General features: G+C 40.3%; 1 protein-coding gene across 1 annotated transcript; it reads right to left on the bottom strand.

The window, feature by feature from the left end:
* Positions 1-862: 862 nt before the first annotated feature.
* slc40a1 (solute carrier family 40 member 1) lies at positions 863-11,205 on the bottom strand. Its single transcript, XM_035409727.1, has 8 exons — positions 10,941-11,205; positions 10,713-10,780; positions 9,918-10,077; positions 8,776-8,891; positions 7,137-7,263; positions 5,231-5,527; positions 4,401-5,030; positions 863-4,074 (listed from the first exon to the last, which is right to left on the bottom strand). The coding sequence occupies exons 1-8, from the start codon at positions 10,972-10,974 to the stop codon at positions 3,779-3,781; spliced, it is 1,728 nt and encodes a 575-aa protein (XP_035265618.1). The 5' UTR covers positions 10,975-11,205; the 3' UTR covers positions 863-3,778.
* Positions 11,206-16,897: the final 5,692 nt, after the last annotated feature.

Below are 16,897 nucleotides of genomic sequence, written 5' to 3'. Positions count from 1 at the left end.
CTAACCTCCATGTAAATCCAATATAAATTCTTGAAGTCCAGATCTGCTCCTGAGGCTTAGTCTGACTTAGGCTGCTTTGGAGACCTACTTTACTAGCACTACAGACTGCTAATTGAACTGTGCTGCTGTGGTGGCATTCTTCTACACAACTGTTTAGTCGATTAATAAATGCCACAATGGGAAAGTAAATTAGGTCATGAGAAATATGTTGGAAATCAAAACTGCATTGATCGCATCAAAAACAAGAATGCAGCTGCCCAATAGTACAACCGTTTACCTTGGTTTCTGCATTATCCCTGGGACATTATCCTACACCCCCCCCCCCCCCCTTATGATTTTTCCACTCAGCTTTGTATTCTTTCTTATCTTTCTAGTGGTGTCAGCATGTGGATTGCAAGTGCTTACTGTATTTTACATCCATCATTAAGCAATGCACGTGCATTTACCCCCCTCTGAAAACGTCATGCGTTCTATTACTTCAGCATTCCTTTTTTTTTTGTTGGATAGCAATGAAATGTCAGTATTTAAAGCAGAATTTTGCTTTACGTCAGCATAGATCAGTCCTCTTTGGTCGTTTATGGCGGCAGTGTAGTCTGATTTCAAAATGGGTTATAACCCCGAGGTTGCTGGTTTGATTCCCAAGGGCAGTTTTGTACCCTGACATGCAAGGTACATAAAGGGGAAGCTGTGTTGATTCTTTGGATAAGACTTATGAAAAACTGAATAAGTTGGACAAACTGGGGTTAAAGAATGTGTGTTCTGTGAAACCAAGTCAGCCACTCTTCTCTCCACATTGACCTTATTGGAGTAAAATTGGTATGTATGATTTTTTGTTGTTGTTACTAATGCAAACAGAAAGCGGTTTGATGGATCCTTAACTTTATTTCAGAGAACACGTGCAACACAAGGTCACTCTTTTACATTCTCCTCAATAGAGTGTCGGAGTGCTTGTTTGTACAATCACAGTGTGGTATTTACACAATTACAAAACTGTAACCCAAAATAATTTTACACGATCGAAAACAATGCAAAGGATCAATATAAAACAAGTTGTATGTCTTTAAAGCATTTTCTTTATCCTGAAAAACTAGTCAATATTGAACTTAAACATATTCCAAGTATTTTAAAGAACATTTTACATTAACGGTACATCAGTGTCAAAAGCATTGTGGAGGCATGTGCCATATTTTGTTTTCCTCCAAATTAGGAAATAAAGCACACCACCTCACATATCTAAAGCTAACGCATTCTATGCAATACAGGACTCTATTTAAAGAAATGCCATAAAAAATTTTTTGACAAAGTAAAAAAAAAACATTTAATATCACAAATGACCAATGTTAATCTCACAATCATAATTATCTGCACATTGTTTTGTGTAATAACGTTTGTTAGTTTAATGAACATGAAAACAGCACTGTGCGTCTTAATTAGAAATGTTCCCAAGACCTCCCCAGCTGGAAAACATTAGTTCTCATGTTATCCTGCTCTTGCCAATTTGTTTATTTCTAATCTTGATTGAGGTTTTCCATGGAAAGCCTTTCTGCTGAGGCTTGGAGGAAGGACTACTGCTGTCAGCATTTTCATACAGAAACCAACTCGATTTTGGAATCCAATATAAACCTGCCGCACTGACCACCTACTAGCTGAGGTAGGCTGGCAACTGCCCAACCTCAATATTGTTTGTTATGCCTTGCCAAACCCTCAGTGCAATCCAGGACTTTCCACAGTTTTCCAGGTGCACCCCTAGGTATAAGAAAGATTTTCCAAGGACCTAGAGTGACCGGATATTGAATTGAACCAGGCCCCTGATTCAGACTAATCACAATATTATCTGTCCTTCACCTTTCCTTTGAGTATCTCGTTTACTCAAATTGTGCATGCTTTTCTCTCCTTCCCCCCCCCCCCCCCCCCCCCCCCCCAATTTGAAATACCCAATCATCTTCTGAGCCATGTTCCTTATTGCACAGCAGTTTGCAAGTTGATCTGGCACAGACATGAGTCGTAGGAAGATGCTCGTTGTGCAGCTTAATAGGTAGACTTTCAGGTACCAAAATGACCAGTGGGGGTTTGCTGGTGTGTAATGACGTCAACCCTCCCGACCCTACCGGCCTCAGTTTAGCACCGATATGGTTGGGATTCTGTACCTGACCGTGAGGCCCATCCATGCACTAGAGCAGTGAATTAACAGGATGATCCACCCAACTTCCCTGTGTTCTGCATTTATTCTTCATTCTCTCACCATCTCAAAATATTTTTGTTGATTTGTGTAACTGCCAATTTAGTTACACCTTGTGAGAATGCAAGGGGGGGTGGGTAAAGCAACATTGACTTTCAACTTGTGACACCAAGGACTATATTTAAGGACCAGGCTTGTGCTTCGATTGAATCAGGGTCTAATAGCAATTACAGTCAACCTGAAGGTGTTAATTGGAGTTTTCACTCCAAGAAGGTGGGTGGGGGGTTGGGGGCCTACTTATCCAACATGTGGATGAGGTCTGGTAAATGACACTGAATTCATAAAAAGGCATTACTGAAACATGTAAGGCAGCTTTTTCCCAGTGTTAAAACTTGAGTTTTTGTGAACCACGCTGTGCTTTCTAGCGGAAGTCACAGTCTGAAGACTGGGAGGATCCTGAGAGACCAGACAGTCTCAGAGTCGGCTTTCGAAAGCAGACAAGAGCAGGAGAGGGAAGGATTTCAGCCTTGTGAAAAAATGTAAATGCTAAAAACAGGGCTGAAAGTGTCCACTACTCATCATGGACAATGATTGATTAAAGTGCCTGTGTAACAATCAAATGAGAAAAAGATTATCCTAAACTCAGGGAAAAGCTATTTACTATGTACTATAGTAGGCTATATCTGCTGCGGAGCCTCGAGAATGTTTGCCATGGGACATATGCACGTTATAAAGATGACTACGCAATCGTACTACACTGTATTCATACCATGCACAGAATGTTGACAAACCAAAAAATATTTCCCCTCACTTCCTTATGTTGCGTTAGAAAATCCACTTTGGTAAATATATTTTAAATGTGACTGCATAGCTTACTCACTTGGTTAATAATAACGCATTAGCACCATGAAGGATTACAGAATACTGTGAAAAAAAAAGTTTACAATAGAGGTTCATAAAGCATGAAAATATCGGCATGTATTCATGAATAATTTGTTTGACCCTTTAACCACTTCTTAAAGACACTTCATCCCATGTTTGAGTTAAGCAACTTAAAACACATATTCCTAAGGTTATATAAACAAAATACTAAGCTAGATAATAAATGCAGAGTATTCTGTATTATAACTAATCGCGAATGCACTATATAAACTATAGGTTGACAAAAACACTGTCAAAGGCAAGGCCTTACACTTGGTTTTACAGCTCTAACAAAGAATCGAACAGAAGGTACTTTAAAAATTGTTCTTTCCCTCCTTTTGCCCTGTAAAAACATTTTTTTAAATGTGCCACCTGTAGTTTAGAGGAGCTATGTAATACTAGAAATTCTCTTGCCACACTGCATCGATACAAATCATCACATCTCTGCCTGTGCTTCTGAAGGTCTCTTGCATAAAAACTGCATTCCTCCTTAATATTCATGGCTAATGAAATCTGCGCTGATAAAATAGCATTGCTCTGAGTTAAATGAATGTAGCTGCTGCTCAGGCTGTTACTAAAAATGTCTATTAGTTCAATAGCTGGGATATATCTTGCACTGGTGCGGAGGGAGGGTTTGTGGGAATTGCAGTTTGCAGCGATACCATCTCTGTAATGGAGTTACACAACTGAAGGAAGTGGGGGACTGTCTGTTTCGGCTTTCTGCTCCAGAGGACTTCTCAGGCTCTTAAAGGCAAACCTAAAGTACATCATATGACCCATGGCAATAAAAGCGACTGAAATAATGACCAGCAGACCAAAGGCCTCTGGGTTTGGCGCTAGAATGACCATGATGAAGTGCAGCAGGTCCAGGAGGCAGTTCATGGAGTTCTGGATGCCATTGATTACCCCTCTTTCAGACTCAATCACATTCTCTTGGATCAGTTGGGTTACAGTTAAATCGAAGGACCAAAGACCTGAAGACGACAGTAAAAAAAAAAAAAAAAAAAAAAAAATTCTAGAGATTAGGAACTGGAAATGGCAGTTATATCACATAGCCAAGTCAGAGCTGTAGTTCTGTTCAAGGATCCATCATTTTATAATTATGGTACTGATAAAGAGACTTCTTATTTCCATGTCATAGATCACTGTTTCAAAGGTTATTTGCTTAAGCTTGGCATCATTTCTTAAAACCCTTTTGAACTTTGAAAGCAAAGCTTCTCTCAATACTGGTTTCATTACATGTGGCAGTGACAGAAAGCATTGTTTAATTCACTCAGGGTCTGACTCTAAAAATACTTACCAACTCTAGCAGCAATGACACCAGCAAACAGGAGGCTGACGGAGAGGTAGGACTCCACCTGCGGCTCCATCTCGTACATCGTGGTGGACCCGTTGACCAGTCTCTGCAGCTCGGTGGTGAGCACGGCCAGCGGGGTGGGATTGGCCTCTGGCAGGGTGCCGTCATCCATGTCTTGGAAGGGCGAGACGGTCAGGTCGAAGGGGCTGCCCGGCATGAAAACGGAGACGACGCAGAGCAGGAGGCAGGAGAGCTGGGCCAAGCCTGAGATGAAGCCCGTGCGAATCAAGCCGCACCGCTTCCTCATCCAGGTGAAGGCCACCGTGCCACAGATTCCCGAGATGGCCGAGGCGCCCATGAGTAGGCTGAGGACGGAGCCGTTCAGGCCCTGGGTGTAGGCATAGCCCGTGGTGATGCAGTCGAACCCGAGCACTGTCATGTAGAGGAAGGCCAGAGACATGCCTGCAAAGAAGATTGACTGGTTGTAGTAGGCCACCCAACCGTCCCTGAAGGTGCGGATGGGCTCGGACATCTGATGGCAGCAGCTCAGTTTCTTCTGGGACTCCGCGTTGGCCAGCTCCACCTTGTTCATCAGCTGAGAGCCCTCTGCTGGTTTCTGGCCGCTCTCAAGCCCTGTGGTGGACGAGAAGAGGAACATAATAAATGGCAATAAATAACACAGCTCCTGACTGTAGTAAGGAGGGGGGTAACCACTTTCACCAGCACCAGCCATGTAACTGCACTGAAGGGTTTGGCTCATTAAGAAACATTTTTTCTACAGAAAGAAGACATTTTGTTGAACAGATGGGAAGTTCTGAGATACTGTGCTTCACCTTGCTGGATGTTGAGCTGTTTCAGCTCCTGGTCTTCCTCCTTCTGTCCAGCCTTGATAGCCAATGCAGGGGTCTTCTGGTACACCTTCCAGAGCAGGAAGTACTCCAGACACATGGAGCAGAGGTTCCAGCCAGAGATGAACCCGCAGCCCAGGAAGTACTCCAGATACACGGAGCAGAGGTCCCAGCCAGAGATGAACCCGCAGAAATGGGACCCGAACGACATGATCTGCCCAACCAGCATCGGGGCCAGGATATTAGTGAGCTGGTCAATGATCCTCACTGTGGCATTCATGTCTGATGAAGAAAAGTACAAAGAAAGTTAATTAAACCTAAGAAGAGAACATGATGCAGAGTAAATATGACACGCAAAGCTACAGGTTTGTCAGTCAACAACGCTAATGGACATACCACCATGTAGTCTCCACCCTGTCTAATGATGGAAACTACAGTATAAAGACCTGGCCTGGTTAATATAATATTTGGATAGGAAATATGAGGAAGCCCATATGCATAGTGAATTCATATTCACTATGCATATGTTGCTTTTAGCAACAAGTGCCTTTTAGCTCCTGATCCTTGTATGTCTGTTCTGTTTTTTTTTTTTTTTTTCTTTTGGTATGTTTTTAATATGAAACTTTTATTTTTCTGCTGTCATCTTGACCAGGACGCCCTGGCAGAAGAGATATTGTATCTCAATGGGACCTTCCTGGTTAAATAAAGGATAATTAATTAATTAATTAATTCCCCACTGCAGTGACTGCAGAGAATAACTGCAGAGAATAAGTGGCTCTCCAGTGTCCCCTCCAGATTCTCAATCTGGCTATCAACCCAGCCAATAAACTCTCACGGGCTTTACAATCTCCCCAATCCTCTTCATCATGGGAATGAACCTCCTCATAACAGCTGCCAGGAAAGAAGCCTGAGGGCCAAGAATGGAATCGGGTGTCAGACAGCCCCCAATAAGAGGCAACATGGATGACCTCACTATAACAACTATAACCCATGTGGAGGCAAGGTCGGTCCTAACGACGCTTGGCGACATGGCAACATGGGCCAGGATGAAGTTCAAACCTAAGAAATCAAGGAGCACGGTGAACAAGAAAGGGAAGATAACCAACAAGTTCAAGCTGCAAGTCCAGGGGGAGGTCATTCCATCAATAGAGGAGAATCCAATCAAATGCCTCAGGAAATGGTTTGACGATTCCCTGTCTGAAAAAAACAACGTCGCCAACACTGAAAAGCAGATAGTTGAGTGGCTTACAGCCATTGGAATGACAGGAAAGGGGAGGAAAACAGCAGCCCACAGGTTGGGGGAGGCAGCAGAAAGAGCCTCTTGCTGGTTATGGAACAGGAGGGAAGAGTTGAACTGGAAGCCAGGAGGAGATGGGCAGTGATTTGGGCGCCACCACTGTTGACTCGCCAACGAGAGGGTGTTACGGTTTAGGTCTGTTGCAGATATCTAGGTTCTGTGACTGCTAACAAAAAGGCCTAATCATCACTGTACTCATTAAGCAATCTGAAGACCTAAGTGGATAAAACACTACGGTTTCTTTCTGCCTTCATAAATCTTCTGATAAGGAGTTTACACATTTCCTGTAGGATATTCAGGGGAGCTGCAGGTTGGTCAGTGGGTTTAATGTGTATCCCTAAACCAACATAGTACATATCCAGGGCGTTCATAAATCAATCTGTTCTGCCATTGGACTTTAACAGTTGTAAACATTCCATCAAGATATGAAATCAGATGATGGCCAGTTCTGCTACCACTTTTCTGCAACGTGACAATGGTTTTATTACCTAACAAACCGAAGTGAGGTCATAAACCCTTTCCTCTGATAGAGGTGTAGCCAGCTGGCTGGCTCTGATTTCCACATGTAAACCTAAGACAAGCTGAGACCCTTACCTGCCAGTTTGCTCCTGTCCTCTCCTGCTACTACAACAACCCAGTCTCTCTGGATGGTGATAGAGGTGGCGGTGCTGGCCAGATTGGCAATGTTGGCAATGGTGATGACCATGACGTAGCAGGCAGTCTGTAAAACAGCACAACAAGAAGAACGGCTGCTCAGGATTCTCTGCTTTTTCATTCAAATCCATTGTTAAGACCATTAAGAGAATCTTTAGAAGGCGAGAACACACATTTCCCAAGTAAGGCCTGAAGCAGAACCACAGGACTGTTCTAAGGGGACCGGGTGCGTAACTAGAAAGCTGTAAGTTCAAATTCATGGTTATACCCTGTTCTTTAACATGATAATAAACCTGAACTTCCTCAGAAATTACCCAGCTATATAAATGTTAACTGTGTGCTATGCAAATTGGCATGGATTAAGGCTGTAAAGAAAAGCTCATGTTATGTAAAAGCAACTAACGGTTAACAAACAAACTCATTTAAAAAGTCATTTAACATTTTTCAATTATATTTTGCCATTTGGCAGGTAGTCTTGTCCAGAACAGCTTACACAGTTTACAGATAATCTGTTTTTACTGAAGCCATATCTTGTACAAGGGTACGATAGCAATGTCCAGCTGGGACTCAAACCAAAACCCTTTGGATTGCAAGCGTAGATTCCTAACTATTATACCACACAGTTATCTAACCAGTATGAAAGTAACCTGTACGTATGTTTAGTGGCCACCTGGGTTCCATTCTGGTTTTCTCTCTGACACAGTTGGCTTGCATGGGTAAATGAATGGTATTTGACACACTGCTCAAGCCACATTTCTCCTGTCACATGTGATAGAAATCTCGCTAAACGTGCGGTCATGAACCCTGGATCTTGTTCAGCCCAGAATGGAAAAATCAGTGGGCAGCACAAGATTAGCACAACCCATCCTGCAAACCCTGGGCCTCTTACAAACAAAAACATCTCCTTTTGCACTATAATGCCTCCTGTTAGTTTGTCACCATACATGCATTCAAGCAAACCTCACAAGCAACCAGAAAACGGACCCTTTTGCAAACACTGGGAATTACATTCACAAGACCTGACTGATGAACTTAATCAGAAAAAAAACATCAGGCAGCCCCTCCATAAAATTTTAATTAGAATTTAGTTTAAATGTAAATTAGTGAAACACAATGTTTACACAAGGTATTTCATCAACTCTCCCTGCCACCACGATGATCCATAAGTACTGTAAAAAAGAAAATGTTGCTTAATTTTAAACAGTTAAACTGAACATGGCAGGCTCATGCTTATGAAAACTTATGTTTTCATATAAATATGTGAAATGGCACTTTTTGATAAACTTCTACTTCATTTGGTTACCCGGTGAAAGATTAAAAATGCAATATAGTTAGAAATTTTGCATAATATATGGAAGGACCTTTCAATAACATTTTAATAATAGTGAACACTTGACAGGTGCTGTATATAAAATGTATTTTCTGTCATCCAAAATTTGGATGCAGGGGTATAAAATGAACATTTGCTTACATTTGTATAAAATAAAATTTGCATACATTTCTTGGCTTCTCATTGGCTTCACAACAAATTTAATTTAAAAATTTGAGAGGACAGAAAAAGGTGAAGTAGGCAACTTACAAGCAACCAACCGTTGTACATTCCTTCAAGTGTCAACTTAAACCGAAACACCACCATAAGGAGAACCCCACATAGTATCACAGCGCTGTTCTGGACCAGCAGGGAAGTCTGGGCGACTGTTTTGAAAAGATAAGCACACGAGAAAAATAAGGAAAAAAAGCTACATATTTTTGCAATTCTGGAAATATCTGACAAACATATTCAAACATGACTTTATTACCAAACTAAATGACTATTGTCAACGAAAATATATTTTAAATGTTCATAAGTAAGATCCTACTCTGGAGTTAAGTTTCTCACACCTTCTCACACCATGGCTGCCCTGGTGAGGCGGATGTGAGAGGATCTTTTCACCGCGTCCCATTGTAATATAAATATTCGTTGTATTTATAAGATTACCGCTTCCAAAAGCTGGATAGGATTGTTTGTTTGGAAGGTTTTATCGATAATTATTATCACTACATGCCAAACCAGCCCGACTCCAAGAGAACAAGATCGCAGCTTGGTTCAAGCGACTCTGAAATGGCGGAGAGCGGCGGCGGTACCGTGAGTACTATGGAAGAAATTAATATAAAGCTCAAAAAGCTGGATTTGTTGGAGAGGGTGGTTAATGACCTTGCTTCGGTAAGTAAAGACATTATTCATTTGAAAAATGCCATTGGCATGAACAACGAGCTAATTCAAGAGCTGCAGCAGGAAAATAAAACCTTAAAGACAACAGTCGAGGCGCTGATAAAAACAACTCACAAACTGAAAAAAGCAAACAGACAAATACAAAACAAAATCCTTGATTTGAAGTGTAGGTTTATGAAAAATAATATATATATATATTTTTTTATTCTTCTTTCTTATTACTAATAATTATGATCTTATGGGACATGCGGCCAATGTCATGTTGTCCAACAAAGAAATGCAATTTGGGACTAGATGCTTTATGTGGTTGTATGTTTTCTGTGTGTTTGTTTGTTTTTTGTTTTGTTTATCTAATCATGTCCACCATTTTGTTTTGGTTTCTCACCTGCCACATGACTGTTGGCAGGTATGGCATTTGTGTTGATTCTTTTTTTTTTTTATATATAATGTTTTTTATCTTTATATGGATCAGGGTAAAAGGATACACCACACAAAAAAGTTTCTCACACCTTTCAATCTGGGGTTTTTGTCCACCCAATCTCCGATAATGGCTCCAAGCAGCAGCACTGACCCTGCTACCACAAGCCCGTATACGGCCGTCAGCAACAGGCTATTGCCGTACAGCTCCACCAGAAACACGGCCACAGCGAAATTCCACATCCGGTCTCCCTGAAAATCAAGTACACCAAATGTCAAACAGGAAATATGAACACGAATCACACACCTAACCTAGGCTACTCCAAATTCTTCAGTGTGCAGGTAGCTGGCTGCAGAGGTGGACAATCCAGGGGTCAGAAAGTAAAAGTCCTGCCATGTATTTCATCCACCCCTGAACTCAGCCAGCTGATTTAGCTCTATCTCCTGGCTGAAGAATGGTGCTCATTAGCAAATCCAGGTGACTGGAACAAAATCCTGGGATGAACTTTTACTTTTAGAACCTGGATTGTCCACCTCTGGCCAGCTGTTATAGTGTGGTAAACCTGTTGTGGGAGTAGACGTTCTTGGGGGGGGGGGGAGACAGGGTAAAAGATTCACAGACAGAAGATCCGTGTACTTTTGGAAAATATCTTTTGCTGCAAATGTAATCTGAATTCCTCGGGCAGCACTGCAGTCAAGCAACATTTTTTGTATAAGTATTGAATAAATTCATCTGATTCTCTGAGTCTGTGCATGCACACATAGTGACACCTGTCAACAGAAAATAGTCATAGATAAACTGTTAGATGTGTCCAGTGTAAGTGTGTACTGTTGTAATTTTGATGCATCCTCAGATATGTTTCGCAATATTTATCGCTGATACTTACCCAAGTTGACAGGGCATGTCCAAGATATATAAGAAACTTCGCAGATGTAAAGAAATTGCGGGCAGATTCTGCAAGAATTTGCATGATATCAATTACGGTGTATTGGGCATATTAAACACGTTCAAGTACTATTACATTAATTCACCAATTGCAAGGAAATTAAACGTTGGCTACTCAAAGAATGAATTATCATGATCAGACAAGCAAGCAATATGGCGAAAAACCTACCACAGCGATTTTTTTTGGATCCAGCGTTGTCCATATTCTATATTTTCAGTCAAAATCCCTTTGTGCGTTTTTATCGATCGGCACAAGCACTGAAACTGTATTATCTGCAAAGAATACTAAATTGCCCTTTTCTCCTCTCCAAACTTAGCTATCACTGTAGCTGAAGTTGGAAAGCAATGTTCGAAAAGGTTTTTAGTCTAAATGCAAAATAATAACAAATCCTGCCTGCGATGTCCGTATCGGGCTCTCCATAACTACACAGCCGACTGTTTCAAGTCAGTATTTATAGAGTATTTTGCGTCATGATGACGTGGTACAATCCATGAGCATCCAACACAACCGCTGCTGGTATTGAACCCGGCGGCGGGTGAGCGCTTATACCTCAACACTACGCCTATTAATGATACATATGATACATATTATTTATTTGTTTAATCACAAATTTAAAAAAATATTTCATTAATCACATGTCGATTTCCTGCACCTGTCTTGCACGTCCACAGACGTCAAAAAGCATCTCCTAGTCGGACGTTCAAATATTTTGTTAAAAATGATGTTTGATAAGTTATTTAAAAACGGTTTTGTTTATTGTGTACAAGCTAACAGCAATGCTAGTAGCCAGAGTAACTGCTACCTACAGTGCAAAACATGTATATTCATATTTACAGCGACGTACAATGTAATATTTAGTTAAGAACACGGACAACGAATATTTTTGTGTTGTTTTTATTTAAAGTTTTCACCAGCTTGTTAATGAAGAAGTGTGACAGTAAATGGTCAAACTTACTACGACTCTGTCTTCATTGGCTACGGTTTAAACTTGGTGTTTAGTCAGAGTTTCAACACACTGCACGAGAACACTACAGCTACAAACATGACTAAATTCTAACTATGGGAAAGTTAGTCAATATTATTGTATTAAAAAATATTAGTGCGAACTGTCAGTTATGCTCTCTCAATTTACACGAAGGTCTGTCTGTATGGATAATGAATATTGACTACCGCAACATTTCTAAAATAGACTAGATGATTTGTTTGCTTGCAGCTTGTAATGGAACCCCAAATTCTACAAATAGGATGTCTGTCTAGGCTTGCCTGGGATAGCCATGCAGCTTTGTTTTTTTCCCTTGTGGCTTCACCTGAGTGTCATAGAAAATAACAACAGCAATGACCCCACGGTCTGTTTTTTGCATAAAGAATAGTCACAGTGCCTCTGATTGTTATAACACAGAGGCCCTTGTGTCAGTGTGTAAACCTGTTTCTATCCACAAACTATGCACAAACTGCTCTAGCCTGGAGAATGACATAAAAAAGCTTGTGACCTCAAACAACACACAGCCAAGCCTTAGACAAGAATACATTGTGCTCTTAAGATGTTTTCTTGTGCTGTGGTGGTTGTCTATATTGTACAAAAAATCAATGTGTAACTTGTTTGCGATTTTACCTGTTAAAAATAATTCCATTCCTTAAACTACAACCATATTTATGTAGTGATAATTATTGCTTTTGTTCTTCTTCTATCAATCGCAGATTTATTGGGGACCGTATTTGTCTCCACTTCATAAATCACTAGTTATAGCAGCCTGACAGGAAACTACTGGGGCAGGTGCTAGAGTTGATTTATTTGATCATATGATAGATAATGGTAACATATATAATGACTGTCACAGCTCTGTGAACAGTGCTTGTTTATAGTTACACTAGCTTGGGGGTCAATTGGGGTGATGTCTATGATGTATGAAGAACTTGTATGAGAACCACAGCAGTTTTTGTGCTCCTTTGCTGGAACTAGAGAGGTGTAGAGATAATATGTAGATTAGAGGTCCTATGGTCAGTAGCAAAATGTTGTGTGGGAAAATATATTTTCAGAAAAGCCCCTCATTGCAATAATGTTGTAAATCTAAGATCTGTGATCATCATGTCTTCAAAAAATGTGGCTGTCTGTCAAATGCTAGGAGTAAATGACTGGTCACATGGAAACTATTCTCAGCAAGTCCTTTGGAAGGTGTTCAAAGACCCTCCCCTGACTCCTGCTTCATTTGTTTGTAATTCTGTACCTTAAAAAAGTGTTCATCAGGGGATAGCTTGTCTCTGGGTAAACACAACACTCTTTGGAGAAAATAAAGGAATGAGGAAGCTACCTGCTTTCTGTTTTCTTTACAGGTCTGGTCTTTTATGTGTTATATGTTAAATGCTAATGTTTTAAGCGTTGTGTGTTCTGTGTTGAAGTGTTGTTAAGTGTTATATGTCACGTGGAAAAAATGAATAAAATGGCCGACAGGACAAGAAATAGGAATATTTTTTTTAAATAGTAAGCTATTTTCAAAAATATCAATTGTTGTTTGGAATTATTTATTTGATGGGATGAGGACTCTGCCAGACCACAACATTTAATGGATGCCTCAACAATAATACATTTTATTTGTATAGCCCTTTTCAGGACATTCAATGTTGCCCATTTCTAGAGGAGGGATTACGCACAATACCTCAAAATGCAAACCTCGAAGGTGTCATAGTCACTGAAATGCCTTTACCGATGCCGTAATATTCAGTGGTGTCAGAGTATAGGTCTGATGCTTGCCCACACTGTTCTATCGCACAAAAATAATGCCGGCTCTGTGAAGAGGCATAATAACCCTGTCTGCACAGCGCTCGGCCGGCAGACTTAAATCACACCTATGATTACAGGAATTTGTGGAATTGTTCTCTGGGCCATCCTGCATTTGTACCATTTAACACTGATTTAAGGGCAGTAGCACAACACACATTTAAACATGACGGCCTTGTTTTTCATCTGACCGCTCTTAATTCCCATGAAGTCAGACGGTCGTCTGTGAGGAACAAGGAAGCTCTGTGACTGCACACAGTGCATACTTATATATTAGAAATGATATTTGACGTATCGACAATGTCTTTTTCGCCTATATAGAAACTAAAGGCCTGAGAAAGTTATCTAAGGGACACCTTTGATTTGATTTGATTAACAGAAATATAACAAACCCAAGCAGGAAGCTTGACCGAGAAACTCTGAAACAGGGTAAGATAAACTATGTAGCCTCTTGGGTGCAGTCTTCTTATAAATTATAGCCAAATAGCTTGCTGCCTAGATAGTTCATATAACTCTTTATTTATAGTGAGAATGCAAATAATAAGATTGATGAAGACCAATTTGTGACACTAAGTATAGGATTGCTAGGCTGCTTTGAAATCCAATGAGCACTGCTAATTGGCATCTTTGCATACCAATGATCTAAACCGAAAGAGGTTAACAAAAGTATGAACACTAACAAAACAAAAGTATGTCACTGAACAACTGAAGAAAAATTATTTGTATTGCCATTGTATGGGCAGACTGGTGTTGCTGACTGACATTTGTGGTCACTTTGGCTTTGAACACAACCAAAAGCTTAGTTTTCCTTTCTTGTGTGGGTGAGGTTTATTATGAACATATTACGAATGGTCTGGCCTTTCTAGTCAGTCAACATTAGATTTTGCTTACATCATGCTTCAAACTCTTCTAAGATAGAAATTTCAAGCATTTTTTTTAATTTTTACATTATATGAAAAAAAATGACAAAAATGAAAAAAGTATATATGACGACATACAGATGTGCCCTTGCATCTGACTTGGATTGTGTCTTTAAACATGCTCAGGGCATAATAGTTTTCATGAGTAATTACGTATGAACTTCATTGCATTATATATTAACTTGTCATTACATTATATATAGACATGTACAGTACAGTCCTTAAGTATATAGTGACTCAATTAAACAATTTTTGTTTTTTTGTTTTTTTTTGGGGGGGGGGGGGGGCAAAAGTAATAGGAAACAATTAACACAATTTGAAACAAAGTCATCTTATTTAGTACTTGGTTGGAAATCCTTTGCATTTGATGACTGCCTGAAGTCTGTGACCCATGAACATCACCAGATGCTGGGTATTTTCCCTGGCAAGCATATACTGAAGCCATCTTCAGTTTCCGTTTGATTTGGAGAATTTTTGCCTTCAGTCTCGTCTGCAGAAAATTAAACGCAATTCGATTCAGGATCGGTGACTGGCCAATCAATTACATTCCACTTTTTAGTTGCTTTAGCTGTGTGTTTGGGGTCATTGTTCTGCTGCAAGGTGAAGCACCGCCCAATTAGTTTTGAGGCATTTGATTGTATCTGAGCAGATACGATGTTTCTGAACACCTCAGCCATGTATGTCCAAACCATAATATTACCTCTATCATGTTTCAATGATGGAGTGGTATGCTGTGGATCATGAGCAGTTTCTTTCTCTCTCCACACTTTATTCTTTCTATCACTTTGGTACAGGTTCATATTTATCTCCCCTGTCTATAAGACTTTGTTCCAGATCTCTATTGTTTTTATCACTTTTTTGCAAACTCTAACCTGGCTGTTCTGTTCTTGAGGCTTTCCAGTGATTTGCATATCGCAGTGAACCCTCTGAGGCGATGCAGGTGTAGTCTCTTTGACACATCTATGCCTACATCTTGGGAAGTGTTCTTGATCTGTTCAACAGTTTTTCTTCAGAAGTGAAAGCAGTGTTTGGTCATCCACTAGGCCATCATTCATTGTACAGTTCGTTTTTAAGATCATCCACGACATGGCACCATCCCCTTTGAAAGAATTCATTAAGTTCTGCTCTGATAACAACAGCAGAATTACATGGTCCTCAACCATGTGTTGTCCACTTAAGATTTACAAAATTTGCTCAGTCGGTCTTCTCTGTTAAGGAAGTTAAAATATGGAACTCTCTCCCCTCCCACATCAACACTTCTCCAGATAATCATTATTTTCCCACAATGTTATAAAGATGGATAAAGGACAATCAAACATTAATTTAATTTTAAACTCATAATATGATTCTTTTCTTGTAATGTACATCGTTTTTAATGTATATCCACTGTGATTGTGCATATAGTGTATTGTAGGAAATATTTTGTTGTTTGTAATGTAAGTGTTTGTGTTGTGTGTAATGTTGTTTTTAATGTAGGTGTTAATGCATTTTTTTCAACTGCCCAGCGACTGGGGATGAAAATTAGTTGGTCAGCTATATCTCTGTATCGTGCATCAAGATTTCAAGCTTAAAGTCCATGTTTTATTATACGGTGTCCCTGTTAAATAAACTTTTAAAATAAATACAAATGCATGCATTGACAGAAGAACACAAACACTTCACAGGTGTTTCAAATCAATATGAAAACATTCAGGATATACAGGAACATGACAAAACCCATACGCAGTGCTATTTGCCGTGTTTGTGACAGTCGGCCACAAGCGACCATGGGTCGTGTCAATGACCAGTTGCCCAACCTTCTGCTCTAAGGATCAGAATGGCCCGCTTAAGACACCACAATGAGCGGAGGGGGGAGTTAGCAGAAAACCACCAAGGCTATCATTACAACAATGATGACTCTGAGCCCTGCTGTTTTACAGAATACACCCATGAAGTCTGTTTGAATTCAAATGTGAACACAATATACACCTCTCAGTGTGTCATCTTATCTGAAAAATGCAATGGCTGCCTCTTTGGTCATCGACAGACTGAAATTGCAGGCCTAAACAAGTCCTACCAGCTGCTCAATTGCTCCTTTGAGTTCACTCTCTTAACATCTCTGTTCATACCTTGCTAGACATGTTTCTAAAGTATCCACGGCACCGGGCGTCCTGTTTTATGAAGTTTGCTTATTCTAACATAATCAGACACATTACAGTACTGAAACTGCACCTCGGCACACAGAGAATGACTATCAGGAGTTGCAACCGTAAGTGAAAATGCGTCCCGAGTGTGAATGCTTGCCATCAGACATAATCCGCTATAGCCTGCTAAACGCGCCAGCGGTCAAGTCAGCTAGAATGCTCAAAAATGTTAATGAACAATCGTAATAAGCAGATGAAACTGACTGCAGGGACAACAGTCTTGTTTAAAGAATGTACCTGCGTGAT

This window comes from Anguilla anguilla, chromosome 3 (assembly GCF_013347855.1).
Source record: "Anguilla anguilla isolate fAngAng1 chromosome 3, fAngAng1.pri, whole genome shotgun sequence".
NCBI lineage: Eukaryota > Metazoa > Chordata > Actinopteri > Anguilliformes > Anguillidae > Anguilla > Anguilla anguilla.
The sequence above is the reverse complement of the archived record's forward strand: the minus strand, read 5'-3'. Positions and strand labels throughout refer to the sequence as shown.

Excerpts from the sequence above, each read along its gene's own strand:
- slc40a1 (XM_035409727.1), bottom strand. The coding sequence starts at position 10,974 with ATGGACAACGCTGGATCCAAAAAAAATCGCTGTG. Across the intron at positions 10,781-10,940 it reads ATCCAAAAAAAATCGCTGTG|AATCTGCCCGCAATTTCTTT; the intron begins GTAGGTTTTTCG and ends AAATTCTTGCAG. Across the intron at positions 5,031-5,230 it reads ACAGCTCAACATCCAGCAAG|GGCTTGAGAGCGGCCAGAAA; the intron begins GTGAAGCACAGT and ends CGTCCACCACAG.